At 40.3% G+C, this 19,534-nt stretch overlaps 1 protein-coding gene across 5 annotated transcripts in view; it reads left to right on the top strand.

Annotated features, from left to right (window-relative positions):
* PHACTR2 (phosphatase and actin regulator 2) overlaps window positions 1-19,534 on the top strand; it is a 106,832-nt gene that overhangs the window by 51,139 nt on the left and 36,159 nt on the right. For 3 of the 5 annotated variants that reach the window (XM_051614211.1, XM_051614213.1, XM_051614209.1), the window contains exons 2-3: window positions 7,506-7,673; window positions 18,558-18,638. In XM_051614211.1, coding sequence (XP_051470171.1) covers window positions 7,506-7,673; window positions 18,558-18,638 — 249 coding nt within the window. Of the gene's footprint in view, window positions 1-4,390; window positions 4,489-7,505; window positions 7,674-18,557; window positions 18,639-19,534 lie in introns of all 5 variants that reach the window. The other 2 variants (XM_051614210.1, XM_051614212.1) reach the window with 2 other exon arrangements.

The following is a 19,534-nucleotide window of genomic DNA, read 5'->3' as shown; positions in this document are numbered from 1 at the left end:
TAGTGTGCTTTGACACAAGAAGTGGATGGGAAGAGAGGTGAGGTATAATGGCAGTGCTTCATGGGGTGTAGAAACCCCCGCCCCAGCTCACGTGCCAACATAGATGTAGTGGAAAAAAAGGTCTGCACAAGTTCCTGCATGAGACGTATAGTTCAGTCAGGATGGTTACCCTAGTTTGTCTGTAATGTGGAGCCCTGGGCATCTGTGCTGCTGTTTTCAGGGGGACCATAAGCTCCCCTCCTTCCCTTGTGAGTACCTGTGTAGCAGCACCTGTGCTTTTTTGCAGAGCTCGGGCCTGGGGTCTTCACAGGGTCAGAACAGAATACAGCCTTTTGAGCTTAATTTTTCACCCCTTGCAGTGTTTGATTTTCTGCAGCAGGGTAATGTTTTGCTTGTGGTGAGGTGTGAGTTACAGGGGTTCAGCCTGGATGTTGGCACTGCTGGTCTGTGTGTGACTTTTGATGAGGCAAAAGGTGTTTGGGCATGTATCCTTATAGAAACCTGGAGAGGTTCAGGCAGCCATATCCATTCCTGCCCTGGTTATCCCAGGAATATCCCCTCCAGCTGTTTCAAGGCAGCAGCAGCCAGCATCCTTCTGAAGTAGCCACCACCCAGCCTGTTCAGCTCATTGCCAGCAGGAGGTCCAATTAACATTTTGCAATATTGGCAGTTCCATATGGAAACTACCATTCAGCCGCCTACGTTTGAACTTCAGCTTTTTCCTTTCATTTAATTAAAACACAATCAAGTCAATTAGCTCGTGACAGAGTTTCCCTAAAGTTAAACTCCAGATGTATGGCAAGGCAAAAGCATTCAGATGCCAACTCATTGTGCTGCTTGGAGGTGGATTATAGCTCTGCCGTTTGTCAGTTTATCCACTGTGGATTAGCTGCATTTTTTCTCTTCCAAGTAGAAATTACAAAGCGAGAAATAAAAAAGATCTGTCTTTCCATCTGGTTCTGGTCAGAAAAAAATCAATATAACATTACAGAATTTGAAAGATTTATTGAAAATGACATTGATAGTGTGAGAGTGACTTCTGGTTTTTAATGACTGCTTCAAACATTTTACCATGCAATGTCTTGATTTTTTCCAGTAAGCTCCAGGAATAAGCAGCTTACCATGCTCTATAGCAAGTCGATGAGTTATTGTTCTTGTCACTAAATGGGCATAATATGCAGCTGCATAAGCATGTTGATTTTGTTGGCATAAAAACCATGACTTCCAACTCTATGCCCTTTGGCAAGACTATACAGAAAATCATAACACTGGCAGAAGAGGTTTTGAGGTCTCGATAAATCAAGATGACTTTTGCATCCTATCTCTGCAGGGTAGCTGAGGGCAGTGAGAGGAAGAGAATAAAATAACTGTACGAGCTAACAGGTAGTTAATTTTGCCCCACATCCTTGCTTTTCTTGACAAGGATCCAGGGCAGATCTGTGCAGTGCAGGTGGGTGACTCTTGAGAGGCAAGTGGGTGAGAGAAGGGGCTGCAACATGAAAGATGCAGCAAGCCAGAGGCGTGAGGAAAGAAGAGGACTTGCCACTCTGCTGGTACCATCTTGTACCTCACAGCCTCAATGTGAGAAAGAATCCCTTAAAATATATATCCCGGTGTGCTCCATCAAGATTAGTTGTGATCCAGCAAAATCAGTTGTGGAGAACAGTTCTGGTGAGGGGAGGAGAGAGATAAAAGAAAGAAAGAATGCTTCTGACTACTTGTTCAGAAGGCTTATTAACATTGCAATCCTGTAATAATGATTTTTTAAGTAGGATAAAAATGCAAGTGATAGTGTATATTCTTATCTAAAGTACAGTGACCGTTTCTCTCGCAGAAGGCCCATATTCATTGCATCCACCCCTGATTTGTATGAATTCCCATATCTTTGTAAATGAGTGAACTTAGCTACCTGAGTGCAGCATTACATTCCTCCTGGTGTTCTATCTTGCTTGTGGCTGAATGGCCCCAAAACTGCTTTCTGTAGAGGACTATGACTCCCACTCCTGGTTAGGTTGCTCTTCTTTGGGAATGGATTTCAATGCAATTTGGGAAGAGGGAGGAACCCAAGTCTTCCACCTACCCTGTGAAAGCTCTAGGCAAAAGCATGCTTATTTTGTAAGCTTACCCAGGTTTGGGGATGCAGCGTGTGCCAGGCTGTGTAGCGCTGTCAGGTTTGTGGCTGGAGTGTCCTAGTGTCCTGGTTGCAGCTGTGGAGCTGGTTTAGGCTGCCTGACCAGCCCAGTCACTGACTCCTGCCCCATGCTACAGCCTGGACTCTTGTAGGATTGTGCTGAAGACTAAATTACTGAAGTAGCTCACATTAAAAATAACCTTTATAAAAGGAAAGAGGGCAGAAAGGGGGAGGCATTTTTGGTTGGATCATTCAGGTATCTACTTGCGATGAAGCTCATCACCAAAGCCACTCTGCTGTGAAACTCCAGTCTGGGATATTGTTTTATGTACAGAGATGCAGAGATTTCAGATAGTTGTAATGTCATTAATTATGGCATTTGTACCTTCAGTCAGGGAACATTTGATCAGAGTTTCTCAGGCTCCCAATAGCATACCTGTTGACATAGTCATGTAAATTCTGCCTTATTTCTTTTCTTGGATGTCACCCTAAGTGCTTTTTAGTCCAGGATCTCAAGAATCTTTGTGACAAGAATAAAGTAAATAAACTTCACTTATTAGCATTGATTCCAGTGTACTTGTTATCATTTTGGAGTCTCTGTAAGACTAAATTAAAATGATTAATGATTTTTCATATTGTTTGTTGTTGTTGGCCACACAACACAAAACACAATTTAAATCACCGTTCAGATAAGAATGATTAAACAGCAATCTTATAAGACATTCCCTAATAGGTTACAATAAGGTCTTGTCTAATAAACTTCTTCTCATTGGAACTAGATGTGAACGTGGACTAACATGAGATTCTTAAAACTATTCAGACTCAGTAAAGGATTCCTCTACAGAAAAAATCTTTTGAGTGTACTCCTGCTGTATCTAGCTACTTACTCAGGTTTGACCCTTTTAAAATCATCAGTGTCTCAAGTTACTGGTACTAAACTATAAGCAAGCAAAGTGTTTTGATCTGTTAACTATGAGAATGGTTCTACTAGAAAAAGGACTGCATAAGGAAGGTGGAGGTGGGGGTTTGTTTCCCATATATCTTGTGTTACTCATGGTATTCAGTCATGAGGTTAGGTTCTTCTACAGCTTTCCACTTTCACAGCCAAGAGTGAAGCTAAACAGAAGTAAAAATATGGAACAACTTATGACGTAAATGTAGCCCTGTTTTTCTGATCTTGACTCTTAAGTCAAAGCCTTTAAAAAATGGTCTTACTGCGTTCCATCCAGGTCAAAAAACCTGGAACCAGCAGAATCACAGCTGTTTACTTCAGATGAATTTATATTAGACTTGCTCAAAATGATCTGATTGCTTATTTTTTGTTGTTGTTGCATTTTGCTTTTGTAAAGTTAGTTCCAAGTCCTTGCCTGAAGAAGGTGTTGGTGTGTGTCTGTGCTGACGTCGACATCTCAGTGCTGCAGTGCACCATGTTCTGGGAGAACTGTGATGAATTCACACATCTGTTTCAGCCACACAACATCTCTGGAGATCAGTCACAGCACAAAAGTGTCTCCTGGACAGCTACAGAGATCAGTGGTGCTTGTCACAAGTAACCTTTCTAGGATAAGATGTGTTCAGACATTTCCTTCTTTGGGTGTTTATGGGAAAGTCAGGATCATCCATGAACTGGTCTAATCTTTGCTGGCTGCCCCCAGGCTCAGGGAGAGGCTGTCCTTTTCCTATCCTTCATCTAGCCCATGGCCTGTATCTGCATGATTTGGCTTTGCAGTGTCACAATTAGCAGTAAACTATGCAGGTACTATAGTGAAAAGTCCTAATGTCAGACTTAATAATGATGTTTATTGAAGGCAAGGAAGCAACTCACTGGCTTTTTTAAGATGGTGGGAAGAAGGCAGGACTTCAAGACACTCTACAAATAAAAGAATTACACCAGTGACCAAACTTCTCTAATACTGTAAAGCTAACATGTTTCCTTTCATCTCAGTGAATACGTGTAACATTTAAAATGATTAATAGAAGGTACATAAGCTTTCTGAGGTAAAAAGTACACCGCTTTATTCTTAAATAGTACATGACCTGTAAAGCAAACAGTGTAAATCTTAAATATCAATTTTCTGCTGAGTGTTTCAAAGATGAGGAGTAAGAGCTTTTGAAAAGGTCTTTCCACTAATGCTCTGGAACATAATTGCTGAAATAGTTTTTTTCCTAGGCAGTTTACTAGTTGCTAAAATGTGTTACCCTATGATTGCTTTTGAATACAAGTAAGTCCTTTTTCTGATAAATTTTACTTTATTTTAGGTTGTTTCTGAAATCAGTCTATGATGTTTGGCCATACTTATTCATCCTTTCCAGATATGTATTTGGGTCCTTTTTTCAAATGAAGGAACTGGTACAAGGTTAGTGGCTTAGTAAATTCCCAGTTATGAGCACTTGTTGAACTCATTAGATAAGTCATCTTTTATTGTCAGAAGGAGTTAACTTTGAATCCTGTTTTCAAAAGCTGCATTTTTCCCAAACAGAATTTTTCACCACTGAACAGATCCCTCTTTTCATACATTAGCTCATTTGAAGCAGACAGATTTCTTCAGCTAGGATAAATATAATTATTTGAGAGTTAAATATTTTCAGCAGAGAGTAGAGCAGGGACTGATGCAGATCCATGCTTCTCTGTGGAGAGCTATTTAAGCCATAATCCTCTTCATTCCTGCTGGTAGATGAGGCTTTTGTGAAAGTGTTTGCCTGCAATAGACTGGACTCCGTGATCCAGGAGGATTTTAAAAGACCTGTTTTTATAAAAACCATGCTGTCTGTCACCAGGGTGCAGGCTCTTCACATCAATAACCCAGCTTTTCTAAGCCAGTGGAGACAAGAACATGGGTTTTGTCCTGCTACCTCCAAGGAGCAGGTAGCCCTTCCTTCTAATGAGCTGCTGGACTGCATCTGCCAGTGAGATAATGCTTGCCTCTGGTCCCAAGACAAAACTCTTCAGCCACCAAATCCTGCTTTATTTTCTTCAGCACTTTACTTCTTGTTCCTTGGGTTCACTGGCACAGAGCAACCCTATCTTTCCACATTCTTTAGCACCATGGGAATCTTGATAGGGAGATCACTCAGTCCAGTCCCATACTCAGTATAGCACTATTTCCTACAGGTCTGGTCAGTCCTGTCACCTGGCTGAGCCTCCAGAACCTCCCAAGATCTGCTCCAGTGCTCTGCCGCCCACATCCTGAAACCATTTTCCTCACATCTAAGCTGACTCTCCCCAGCCACAGGCTCTGGCCCTTGCTTCATCTTGTGTCAACTGGAATTGCCAAGATAAATTTAACCACTAATATTTGTAACTGTCCTCCCAGTGAACATACTTCTCCCTGAGATCCACAATTTCCAGCAGAGCCTTCTGAATTCTATTGGGGATTGTACAACAGAGGCAGTGTCTGTAAGCTTAGACAAAAATGCAATCCCTAATTCCAGGTGAAGCACTCCTGCAGAAGTCCTTCTGATGCCCCTTGCCTCTCTCTTTCTGCAGAGCTGCTGGCTGGTTTTGGTGGTCTTCTCATGCCCACCTCTCACCCAGCTTCTCAGGGTCTGTGGAGTGGCAGCTGCTCCGTTTTAAGGGAATCTCCCTGAAGATCATCTCACTGTGTTCTCTAGGATGCACAAGTGAGGAAGCTGGGGTTTGTTCTTGTGCAAGGGGTAGATGTATCTGAGTCCTTACCAAAATCTTGGCTTTTTACATTTAAAGCCCATTTGCATGCCTTTCTTCCATCTTATCTCCATTTTATAGACCAGAAAGAATCCAAGGAAAACATTTAAATAAAAGCTTCAGATTCAGTGCATCTGAATAACAGTAATTTATCCTAGAGAAGTTTTCCATATCTGCATTCCATCTCTCTGGCAGTACAGAATTTATTACATTTTGTGGCTTAACTCAGATTTATTGATTTAAATGCTATAATTTTCATACAAATTTATCTCCAGTTTTACCTTCATAGACTTCAATGAAGTTATACAATGGTTCTCTTTTTTTTCCCTACTACTTTCTTTCAAATAATTGGAAATAAAGTTTCTTGGACTCTGATTGCATTACATCAGCTTTCTCACAGAAAAGATTTGGGTTTTTTTATAGCATGCTGGATCAATCTAAAGTCTAGGACAAATACAGAACTCATTGTATGCCAGTTCTCTGACAAACAGAATAATAAAACTGCACCATGATGTTATGTGTCTGATTATGTATCTTTTTAGCAGCTAGGACACAGGACCAGGATTCAGGAAGCCATTTGGCAAACATAAAATTAAGCACTTCACAATTCTGTCCTTCATATTTTCTATCTGTAAAATGGGGACAGTGATATTTCCTTCTTTGAATAGCACTTTCTGATTTACTGATCTGTGATTATCATTATTACTGTTGACAGTGGCATCAACTCTGTTCCGAATTGGCTATAATTAGAATGTTTAGATGAATGAAAGCAATTGCAGAGCCCTTATGCTGCAAACATTTCAGCCTGTGATTAATTTTATGTGCGTAAGTAATCGCAGTTACTTCGGCGAAGCTGCTCGAGGGAATAAAATTAAGCACATTTGAAGTGTTTGTAGGATCATGAATAGAAGGCTCTAAGAAACCTCAGTTCTTAAATAGAAATAGATAATAATAGACTTCTCAGAGAAATTTCTGGGAAATTTATTTTAATTCTATACTATGGCATGTTGTGGAATGAGTCTTAATTTTGTTCACAAATCTTGATGTTACAACCATCAATAATAAATATTGGCTTTCTTATCACTCAGTATGTTTTTGCTGAAAAGTAATCCTGCTTTAAATTTTGGCTACAGCTTAAATGCTTATTGTTAAATACATTTTGTTAATAAGAAGCCTGACTCAAGCCAGGCAGTGCTGTGAATGACTGATTACTAGGCATATCAAAAGGACCCATTTCTACTCTGCTGCAAGAAGAGTTATATTTAGAGCTTATTTAAGATAGGATTAATTTTACTCTAAAGAAATAATTTATGTTTTTACATTGCAAGGGCTTTGTTTTCTATATGATGACAGCTAGTTATTCAACTTTGCCAAAGACAGGGAAAAAGTCACCCTTTGTGTTGAAAGAAATTCTCCAGTAGCAATAAACAACTGCAGAAATGTACAGACCTGCCAGATGCACATTGTGAGAAGCAAGTTCAGGCTTGCTGCAGCTGAAGTGCTGGGCAGCAGTGATGCCCAGGGCTAGCTCAGGTGGGGACTGGCTGTGTGACCACAGGCTGCAGTCAGATGCTCTTTGGCTGCCTTCTGGGACAGGAAAAACATGGACCCACACACAGCCTTCTGCAGTCTGATAGTGGAGGAGTTCAGCTGTCAGGCATCATTTTGTTTTCCATCTTTCAGTTACCTTTGCTTTTCTTGTTTGTACAGTTGATGGTTTGGATAAAGCTTCAATTGCTAACTCTGATGGACCAGCCCCAGGATCCCAAACTCCCCCCTTCAAGAGGAAAGGCAAACTCTCCACCATTGGCAAAATTTTTAAACCTTGGAAATGGCGGAAGAAGAAGACTAGTGACAAATTCAGAGAAACGTCAGCAGGTAAGTCTGTGGCCCTTTGGTGGCAAGTAGTAGAAGACACTGTGATGGCTTTGTAATATTTGAAAAGCTCTTGGAGCTTGTTAGATGAAAGGATTACAATTTGATCCTTGGCGAGGAAAAATCTAACCTTCTTCAGCTTCTGTTCTGAACCCATCACCAAAAATATGCAGTTTATTTGTTGACTGTACGTTATATATTGTTATGTTGATGTTGAAAGTACTCTTTTTTTTAATTAAGAAACATTAGGCTCTATATTACATATCCTCAAATATTTTGGAAATGTCTCTGTGTCCTCCTAATAGTTAGTGACTTGGATTATGAAACAAACCTTGACTTCATGGGGACAGAAGTTTGGTCTGTTCACAGGGGAAGAAGCAGATGTGGCCATTCCCAGCAGAAGAACAAGGATCAGCTTTGTAACTGCTGCCTTCATGCAGGCTGCTCTGCCCCTTCACTCCCCTGTTGGCAGGGCTTGAAAAATGGTCTGAAATAATATGCTGTGATTGAGTTATATTCCTTCTGAGAAGGAGGAAGATTGAGGGCTGGGACTCAGCTAAACACAGTTGCTTGGTGTCACCCGAGATGCTCTGGAGTGTCCTGGCTGCTCTCTCAGAAGGTTCTGCATCATATTTGCCATCCCTGTGCAGACATCTCCAAAACCCTGGGACATCTCAAGTGGCTGTAGACACCCACATTTAGGAAGCTGAGTGCCACCCTGCTTATTTGTGTGTGTGTCTGTGTGTTACAGATCTGACCAACCTTTCTCCAGAAAAATCCCAAACACCTGTTTTGGGATTCAGGCATTTGATGTTGTGCTTTTCTAAATGTGAGCCTAATCAGAGTCCAGGGAGTGTGCATGAACTCTTCAGATTCATTACCTCAGTGTAAGCCCTCTGTCCACTGTTTTACATGGCTCTAGGCAATAAAACCAATACTAATATCCTGAAGTGTCCTCAGTAGGTTCTCCTGAACTCTCAGGAGTACAGGGCTTGACATTTTAAACTCATAGTAACTCCTGAAAGTGGCAGCAAAGAACTCTATGGTTTTGCAGTGTAACTTCTAAAACATGCTTTATTTAAAAAAAAGGCCAAAAGAAGCCACCTTCTGCAGTGTCTTCGTCACTCCAGATACCAGTTGAGGGTTCGGACAATCTTTCCAAGATTTTTTAAGTACTTCTCTCAGTCTCTCCTTTTTTTTTTCATTTCCCTGGGTACTCTGCAACAAAACACCCACAATTTCTTCCACTACTGCAGTCAAGGAAGTCCCCTCAGTCAGATATCTCCTTCATTGCTTCCAGTTTCCTTCAGCTTCCCCAGTACTTTTATCATATTACTAGAGCAAAGTTATTTCTACTTAATGATTCCTGAATGTTCTGCGACTACTGTTGGACAGTTATGTGATTTTATATGCAGTTACTTCTTCAGAATAATCACTGTTCAGAAGCTGTGTATATAGAGATTCCCCAAACTGTCACAACATATTAGCATGTGTTAAATCATTGTGCTATTAAATAATAACGCATGTGTCATTTTGCAGTTATTTTTTACAAAGTTATGTCTGGTAAATTAATGTTAAATACAGTATTTCTTGTTTTGTTCTATCTTTTTTTAGAAGGCCTCATTGTAGTCTTACAAGCATGAAACAACAATTTGTGTAATAGAAAAGCACAGCATGTGTTCATATTTATTTTACAAAAGGAGAAAGCTAGGCACAAAGAAATTCAGGTCAATATTTCCAATTCCCACCTAGTTCCTTGCTTGTACTTAATTTTCATGTCTTGTTTATGATGGTGTGGTCCCTCAAGTCCTTTCAGGGGTGTGGAGAACCCACGGTTCCTATTGGCACTGACTTCAGATGGAGTTATGCAGGACAATTTATCTCAAGGTGAGCACCTGAAAAATGGAGATGCCTAACAGGAGGTGTTATGGACAGAAAGCATTACATAATTTCAGAGCTGTAACGAAAATCAAGCTTTAAAATTATGCTATAGATACAAATTGACACTTGGAGTCATTAGTATCTTTTTCAAGTGCCATACAGCTGCACTAGTTGGTGGTAAGAGTTGTTATTTCTCTCCCTGAAGCCTCCTGCATGTACATACCCAGACCATCAGAGCTAAGATACTATTATCGTTAAGTATCTGTGACGTTTTACAGTGAGTCTGATTTTGCCACTCTGTGCTCCCAGTGCATAGCTGTATGTATTACTCTTAAGAAAGAGGTAGTAATTGGAAAGCAGTGTCCATCTTAACTAACTTGAAATTAATTTTCAGGTGATAATTGGTCATCCCAGTTCTCTCAGCTGTATCTGTTCACTTTTGCTGCCTCCTGTGTACTGGCACCAGCTTTGTGATGAGCAGATCACAGACCTGATCCAGCTAAAAGCAAATACTGCAGAACATAGTAAGAATAAGTAGTTTTTACTCTCCTGTGAAGGTTGCCACTTGGTTTTGTGTCCTAGCATTGTGATTACTGAAGCAGAGAGAAAAAACAAAGCCACTCTTTTGGATGACTTCTTCAAATTTAGACAACCTGATTTTTTTTTCATTTCAGCTGTTGTTTTGCAGCACTGCCTTTCAGGTCTGGAAACTAAGAGAGTAATATAGACATCTTTGTCTTTTTTTCAAAGTTAAAGCTTTATTTTGTGATTGATCTTTCCTAGAAAATGAGCACCTGTGTGCAAACAGAAATCTATAAAGGTTAGGAGAATTTGCACCACAAATCAGCAGAAGAATAGAGTTGATGGTGAAAGTGAAGTATAGTCCATAGATCATATAAGTGGGAGCTCTTCTCATCAGTTGAATACACGATTATATATAATTATGTATTGAAAAGTGGAAGTTAATTGTCAGCACAATGGTAAATGGTATTGTGGATAGGAAAAGTTCAATGCTGAAGGAATCACAGAATCACGGCTTTATCAGAGTTGGAAGGGACCTCTAGAGATCATCTAGTCCAACCCCCCTACTAAAGCAGGATCCCCTAGAGCACACTACTCAGGACTGCATCCAAGTGGGTCTTGAATATCTCCAGAGAAGGGGCCTCCACAACCTCCCTGGGCAGCCTGTTCCGGTGCTCTGTCACCCTCACTGTAAAGAAGTTTTTCCTCATATTTAAATGGAACTTCCCATGTTTCAGCTTGTGCCCATTGCCCCTTGTCCTGTCACTGGGAACTGCTGAAAAGAGCCTGACTCCATCCTCCTTGCAGCCACCCTTTAGATACTTACAGGCATTAATAAGGTCTCCTCTCAGCCTTCTCTTCTCCAGGCTAAAGAAGCCCAGCTCTCTCAGCTTTTCCTCATAAGGGAGATGCTTCAATCCCCCCATCGTCTTTGTTGCCCTCCACTGGAAGTAACACTGAGTTGACTAACTGAAATCCAAGCTCTAAGTCCAGGCATAGGACTTTATATTTAGTAGTCCTTTGTGGCAAAAAAGCAACTAAGATAATTGATTCACTAAGTGCTTGTGTATCTTGTGTATCTAGGTGGATCATCTTCTACATAGAGACTTTTAAATTATCCTGAAAAATGTGCCATTTTTTACTTCTTTGTTTAGCTAGCATCCTGCTAGATAGCCATGTAGTACATACCAAGCTTCTAAGCAGTAAAGACTGCTATTATATTTAATAACATAATGTAAAACAGCTAATAAAACACAAAACCATTCTCATGCTCTGAATTATATACATTACAATTTTTCAGTACCTATGTAGTTTGTGAAGAGTAAATATGCAAAATTCAATGCATGTGTTGGTGAACAGAACTGAAGATGTTTTACAGGAGGGTTGGGAACTTCTGGTATTTTTTTATTATTCAGCAGACAGATGTATTTGTTCTAAGGAGTACATATGCTCTATTTTTAGTGAGCTTCTGCTTATCCATCCTGCTACGTTGTAAAATTTTATTTATTTGGTCAGAATTATACAAACATAGTGGCAAAGGGAATAAATTTTAGGTTTTCAAAACTTTTGTGTTATTTTGTACATTCAGTATATCAACTCACATTCCTGTGTCCCAGTTTACATGCATTTTGTCAACCTTGGCGTATTTAGTGCTTTTGTTTTTTTTCCCCTTAAAGTGAAACTCCAGGAATTATGTGATATCTGAAAATCTTGACTTTCACCTCAAAAGGACTGGCAAGACTGACTCTCTCAGACAGGGAGATTAAAATAAAGTAAATATGGATACTATGAGTTGTAAGAGTTCTAAAAATAAATTAAAGATTCCCATATTATTTCCCCCCTAAATTTCATATGAGAGCTTTACGCCTTTTGACTCTTTCAGATGTAACCTACAAATTGAGGTATTTTAAAGTGGCACAAGAACAGTTTCTGACCTTTTATGTTGAGAAAAAAGAGTATATCTAAGTATTGACTAATCTCCACAGAGTAAAGATTTGGAGTACATTTTCAAGGCAAATACAGTGTATAGTCTTGCTAGGTGTTACTGTTGTTTACCCTCCTACCTGCATAAAAGGTATATGTTTCCTCCCAAGCCTGACTGTACTTTCTGACCTGTGTCAGCAGCCTGTTGTGGACTAGACATACCTTTCATCCATGATGGTTGCCCAGTAGTAGTACTGGTGGTGCTTGTAGGAGTGGAGATAGGTTAGTAATTTATGTGTTGACTTCCAGTGCCCTCCTGCAGTTTCTTCTCTGTCTTGGCCAGAAGTGCAGATGGTCTCCCCAGATATTTTAATATGGAGAACAACTGAGGTAAATTGTACTGTTCTGCAGCACGAACTGTGAGGGGTTGTGTCCCCAGAAATCCCAGAAACAGGCAGGGTTCTGGCCCCAGCCACACCATGAATAAGCTATACCTTTTCAGAGCAAATCAGATTAACTTGCAATGAAAGCATATCTTTATATGCTGTCAGGAAGCCTTAGACCTATAGGGAGATATTAATTTGCTTTTTAAACTCCATGTTTGTAAGGTACGGAATCACTTACATTTGTGTATGTGCTTCCTGTGAGGCTGGAATTTGAAATAAAAACTAGTTTGAAATTGCTTTCATCTTGCCTCAGCTGGTAGTTTTGGGGGAGGGGGCAATTAATAATGTTCTTCAGGAAGCAGACCCAGGACCAATGGAGGTTGAGAAGATGTGTTTACTTGGCAAGTTGCCCTTGGCTGCGTGCTAACTGACACAGCAGAAGAAACTTGCTTATTGAACTTGAGAAAGAAATGGGAAAACATCCATACAGAATAAAAATCCTACAGGAAATCCTCTTCCTCAGACTACTTGATCAGAGATGTGTTTACATGACAGAACAGGGTATGTGTATGTAGAGTGTGTGTGTAGCTTACGTGCAGGAAGCTGATTTCCTGGCCTGAGACCATGGGAGACCAAACCATGGTGGTCACATGTATTGCCTATTCTCTTAACAGGGCTACAACTTGATAAATCTGTATGGAGCTGAAGAAAGAGCTCCTTCTAAGACAAAATACATGCTATTGGAAAGAACTCTGATTGCTTTATCTGGCTTTTCAATAGGTTTTTTGAAATAGGTTCCTGCTACAACTTTGCCAGGGCATCTGCCTTTGACAAAATCTCGTGTGTCTCTTATGCTAGCAACCAAAAGATGGTCACAAACAGCAAATACCACAAACATCAGAAAAAACATGGAGCACTACGTGGGGAAATATTTGTGCCAATGTGGGAATGTTGGTTGGAATTTTTTCCTTTAGGAACATAACTTTCATGCTGTAGCTCAGAAAATCTGTTCTCTGGGCACTGGTTGGATACTTTCTGCCTAGAGGGCTTTCAAAATTATGTAAAAACAAACAGAAAACGGCGTCATCTCAAGGGTTTCTCCCCTCTGCAATGTTTTGCTGTGAAGGAAAAGAAGGCAGCAGTTTGTGTCTTGGCATGAAGTAGATGCCACTTCAAAGCTCCGCTGTGAGAGTATAGACAGACAGGGAGCAGAAGGCAATTTTAGCTCTTACTAGGTCAGAGAAAAAGTAAAAGTCTGAATTCTCTCGAGATTCTCTTGGAAGAGCACAACTAAAGACTGGAGAATATCCAGAATCTCAGAGCACTCTGAGTCAGAGAATGGGTTTTAAGACTGCCTGAGGTCTGTAGTTGCTGAATACCACTAAGCAGTGTCTTTTGAGGATGTAGGGAGGGAGAGATGGAAACGGCTTTTTGAGGTAACTGTTCTTATGATTAGAGTTACTATTATTTGTATTTGGCTAAAAATTCAAATGTTTGTGGGATCCCTTGGGCAAGTAAGATTTACTCCAATAAATGAGGGCTGCATGGAGTGTGGTAATTTTACATTCTTGCTGACAGTTACACCTGAAGTCAGGGCAAGCTTTGATTTGACTGCAGTAGAAGAAATATTTTTACATGATATATTTTTGAGTTGGCAGGGCTCAAGGGAGGTGATTCTGCCTCCGTACTCTGCTCTGGTATGACCCCACCTGGAGTACTGTGTCCATTTCTGAAGTCCTTAACACAGGAAGGACATGGACCTGTTGGGATGGGTCCAGAGAAAGGCCACAAAAATGGTCAGAGGGCTGGGGCACCTCTGCTATGAAGACAGACTGAGAGAGTTGGAGCTGTTCAGCCTGGAGAAGAGAAGGCTCTGGGGAGACCTTATAGCTCCTTCCAGTACCTGAAGGGGGCCTATAAGAAAGCTGGGGACAGACTTTTTAGCAGGGCCTGTTGCAATAGGACAAGAGGCAACAGTTTTAAGCTATAAGAGGGTAGATTCAGACTGAATATAAAAAGGAAATGTTTTACAGGTTTCCCAGAGAGGTGGTAGATTACCCATCCTGGAAACAATCAACGTCAGGCTAGATGGGGGTCTGAGCAACCTGATCTAGTTGAAGATGTCCCTGCTCATTGCAGGGGCTATTTACCTTTAAAGGTCCCTTCCAATCCAAACTTGTCTATGATTCTATGATGTCTGAGAGTGGAGCCATTCTTGCCTCAGCCTTCCTCACCAGGCAAGCTTTGATAACCAATTGCACTCAGAGTCAGGACTGACTTGTTTGCGTAGTTGATCCTCAGTATGTACATGTATACAGATGGAGACATTTTTATTTCCATTTTATTATTGCTTAATGTTATAAACCATATGTTGGTGTTGAAATGTTACATGTATTCACGCTTTTATATATACACATATATATCACAGATGCAAGTTACACACACATTATTATATAGACATACAACAAGATATTTGTAGTCATGGGATCAGCTGGTCACTCAGCTCAAGGATGTCCACACAATGGTGGTAGAGCTAACAGTATTCCTCATATATTTGTTCTAGGATAGTACTAGTCACCTGCTTCTGAGTAAGGAATAGGTAATAACCTGGAAGATGAGAGATTGCAAAAACAATCATCAGTGGGAATAGAGGAATAGAGACAAAGGTGTGCTTATGGGAGAAGCAAATGGGTAGTGTATTGTGGCAGGTTCTACTAGGAGAAGGCAGAAAAGAGAAGTAGGTCTGAAAACAGAAGGTAAGAACTTTAAACTCCTTCAAGTGAAGGAGAAAGACCCAGATGATGAAGTCATGACAGAGATGGTGAGAGGAGGGAGTATGCCAAGTGAGACAGTGGTGGAAGCAACAAAGTGCTGTCATCTTGCTGTACCAAGCTCAGGAGATAGAACTATTTCTAAGACAAAAAACAGTGATACCCATCTCAGGTGGTAGACAGTAACTTTTTCTACAGTTGTCTATGCCATTAGCTCAGCAGCAGATGGCCAACATTTAGAGTTTTGCTTCTGTTGAGCAGATAATTTGAGCCACAAGTAGGCAATTCATCTAAAATTCTTATGCTTGGTGGTGTTTGTTTGTTTGATGACAATTTTAATGCAGGAAATCACACCTGAAAAGGTACCCCAAATTATACACTTAACAAATGTCAGCAGGTCTGGCTCCCAGATTGAAAGGTAACATTAAAAATGTAGGCAAAGAAGTGGCTCGTTGAACACAATGCAGTCGGTATCCTAAGTGAGGCAGGGATAGCAAAAGTAGAATATATAACAAGCAAATAAAAGTCATAGCATCTGCACACCCATTCACCTTCATTCAGAAATTTCCTGACTACAAATACTTCACTTTGTAACTCTTGTTTTAAGAGTTTACTGAAACATAATAGTAGTCAAATGTGATTAGCTCAACTTAATAGTTTATGATCCTTAAAGCTCAGTGCAGTTGGGCTGTGATAATTGAAATACTTGACTGTGTAAATGTGAATTGTATTGTATAATCCAGTCTGCAATATGCAATAAATTATGAGTCCAGCCTGGCTAAATAGCACCCAGCGTAAGTTTGTAAGTAGACAGGCTACTCATCCTCTTACACAAAGGGACAAATTATTGATCACTTTGATTTAAATTAAAGTCTGCCTTTTTCTTTGTAGGAATTAAAATTACGCTACTCATAGCAAATACTAGCATGATTTCTGAAGTTTTTCCTTGGGGAAATAATATCTTAAATACATTAGCTTTTCAAGCTGAATCAGCCAAGCTTAATCAGTTTAAATAAAACAGTGCTCTTGGCTAGCATTTTAGATAATGGAGAGTGGGGACTTAAGCTTCTTATCTCTTGGTGAATTTTCTAATCTGTGAAATGGAGATAGTTATGTCTAAAGGAATGTTATGAAACCTGTGTAGTGTTGTCCTGGTTTGAGGCTTTGAGGCCTTCCAGTGAAAGTGTAAGAGGTTAATGTCTTCTAATGCCAAATGACATTTTCCATGATAATTAATTTGACACAGTTGTTAATTCAGTGCTGTGGAACTGAAAAAATACACCATCCTGAAAACTAGAGAGAGAGACATTAATGAAGGGTCTTACTCAATGATCTTGAACTTGACAAAAAGAGCATCATTGTTTTCAAGTGATATTGTATGAAGTCCCACAAAAAAAGATAGAATCTCATTTCACTGTCCCCAAGAAAAATAGATGTGAAAAGGAAGCGGAGATGAAAAATAGTAGGAAGTAGGTAATACTTGTAAAGCTGAAATAATAATAAGAGAGTATATATGTTCCCCTACATGAAAAAGTCTTTGCAATAATAGGGCATGCTCCTGTGCTTTGTTTGCCGTGCCAGTATCACGTGTGACACACAGTTGCAAAGCATATACCTTAAAAAGTAATGGAGAAAAATCGGAAGAGCTTCTGCATAATGTAGAATTGGGACCCAAAGCAGTCTAACCTGATCTCTGTTCAGGCTACCACACTCTCCCCAAGGAGGCCGGGTTACATTGAGTGTCTGCAGCCACACTCACAGGCTCCTTTATATTGTCACATGTGATCTGAATTCCATGAAGGTGTGACCTTTCATGGACAGATCCCAGAGTACCTGAGCATATAAGCACAGACTTAAACGTTCTTGCGCCACTACTGTTTGCATTTACAATCTGTTGATCTCAAGGGCATGGGTAGCTTGAACAGGGCCAGTCAAAATGGTTACTGCCCCCAGTTCTTCTGCCAGGAGTGGATGCTTTTTTGGTAGGGAAATGCATCCCATGTGGAGCAGTTGCAGAATTCCCTCACTTTGCAGCATGAGAAGTAAATCTGGTGCTCTGAGGTTGAGAAGCACAGAATCTGCTTAATCTTCTGTTCAACCATCCCCTTCCTTGGCAGAGAAGGGGAGTGGGAAGCCATGAGCAGTGATGCCTTCAGGCTCCTGATGCCTTCAGTGTGCCTGGTTGTGAGTCAGAGCTGGAGTTACCTGCTGAGGGCAAAGATGTTTGTCAGCTGCTAGGCTTGGAGGGCAAATTTCTCAGGAGAGCCGAGCAAACTGCCTCTCTGCGTGCCTTCACGGGAGCCGTCCTTTCACCATAAGGCTGTTCACTCCAACTGGGCTGGCACAAGTGGGATTGAGAATACTTCTTGCAGTATTTAATTTGCATACAGCAATTAGGCTGGCATAGAGAGTAATTGGATTACCAGAGTGTTTGAATTAATTGATGAGATAAATAGCCCTGTACAATAGCATTAATAGGTTGAAGTCCAGCATGGCTGAAGCTTTGCCACATGCCCTTGTCTTGAGCTCCAAACATCATGTGGGTTTTGATGTCTGTATGTAAACAGAATCAAGATGGAAGATTTAGTTTTCCTAACTGTAAAGACAGGATTTCACAAGTGACGCTCACATTTTATGGGCTGAGCACCATGGTTCTGCTAATCATTACAGTGGCCTCCCAGACCACTGACCAAAATTGTGTTGGTCTGGACATGGAGTGGGGAGTTATTCTACTTTGCCATCTGTAAATGCTTTTCCCTTTAAAGCTATTTAGCTTTTTTCCCATGAGAAATAAACGTAATGATTAAAATGCTTCAAGTCACAGTCTTTTTTTGTGTGTTGTATGCTGCATTTTTTAAGCTAAAAACAGGATGCTGCATTTTTTTTTCCATGGAAGCCAACCAGCCTTGATGAGGATGTTGTTCCCTTTTAGAAGATAACTTTCTAACTTCTGTTTAAGGTTATTTTTTTGTTTTCCTTTAAAACAGTTTTCATGTCATAAGGTTTACTTTTTGAGTTGCTTGCTCTGAGAAGGATTCGTCTCTCCTAATTCAAAATATCTATAAAGCAGATGGAGCTATCTCCAGCTGAGCTACTCACCCCAGTCAATGGTAAAGAGGTGCTCTTAACATTTAACCTATGCTAAGATAAATTGACTTTAACTGTGGAGGTACCTCTTTCCATTGACTATAAAGATCACTTCACTCATCTGAAGGCATTGGATCAGGTGAATCCTCCCTTCTGTGCCTGAAATTGTGGGGGAATATCTTCCTAGTGTCCATGAAGGCAACTTCTCCTGCAGAATCAGAGGAAACAAGATTTCTCAGGGTTTCTTTAAAATAAAAATATTTTTCAGCATCAGCAGTATCAGAATAAATCTATTCTTAACTGTGCTTTTTCTTTAGTGTTGGAAAGGAAGATTTCGACAAGACAAAGCAGAGAGGAGCTGATAAGAAGGGGAGTGCTGAAGGAAATGCCTGAGCAAGGTGATAACATGTTAACTAGACTTAAGCTCCTAAGTGCTAAACATGGATGATGAAGCCACTATCACATTGCTTCCACGTAGGTATGAGGAGACAAAGCTGAGGGATGTGAGAGGTTACTTGGACCAGGTGACAAAGAACTAAAGTTGGAGTAGAGAGATTTGTGTTCTGAAACTACTCCTGCCATAGGTACACCATCTGGCTTCTGGTCATATCCTCAAGGATTTTGGTGCTCCCTGTAAATAATGTGACTCCTGTGGTTTGCCAGGCAAAAGCAATAGCTGCCATTTCAGGTATCTAAAAGTACCAGTGGTGGGATCAGGCAGACCCCACCACTATCACACAGACCACAGTTCACAAATGGCAAAAGCATAAAACTATGGGGAAGGCACCACTTGTTTCAAAATACTCTAAGATTTAGTAACTGGTATTAAGCAGAATTTGTGTTTTGAAAAACATGAGTTAACATGGTTACCACCTCTGTGCTACATCTGATTATGTCTAGTGATATCCTTTCTAATATTCTTGATCTTCTATAAATCTAGATCAAATAAAACTAAAGAGAGTAAGATAATTTTCTGTAGCTTACAATTAAACCATTTGTCATTTCATCAAGGAGTCTAAGAACTCCATGATTCCCAAGAGTATTTTTCTTTTAGAACTTTGTTGCTCTGCCTGAGCTGAAGACTCATGAAAGTATCAGTGTGTATGTTTAATGACATATGCATTGATATTTAGAAGTAAAGGGCTTGTTTGTTGACATGTGATCTCACTTGTCTTTACAATGTTTTGCTAATCTCCAGACTATGATATTCAGCATAGTTGGCTTCTGAACTTGTCTCTGCCATTGTCTTAGACTTAAAAGAAGAGATTCAAACTCTCCGTAGCTTGATTTCTGC

The sequence above is a fragment of the Apus apus genome, chromosome 3 (genome assembly GCF_020740795.1).
Source record: "Apus apus isolate bApuApu2 chromosome 3, bApuApu2.pri.cur, whole genome shotgun sequence".
NCBI classification, from domain to species: domain Eukaryota; kingdom Metazoa; phylum Chordata; class Aves; order Apodiformes; family Apodidae; genus Apus; species Apus apus.
This window is presented reverse-complemented; position numbering and strand designations above follow the sequence as displayed.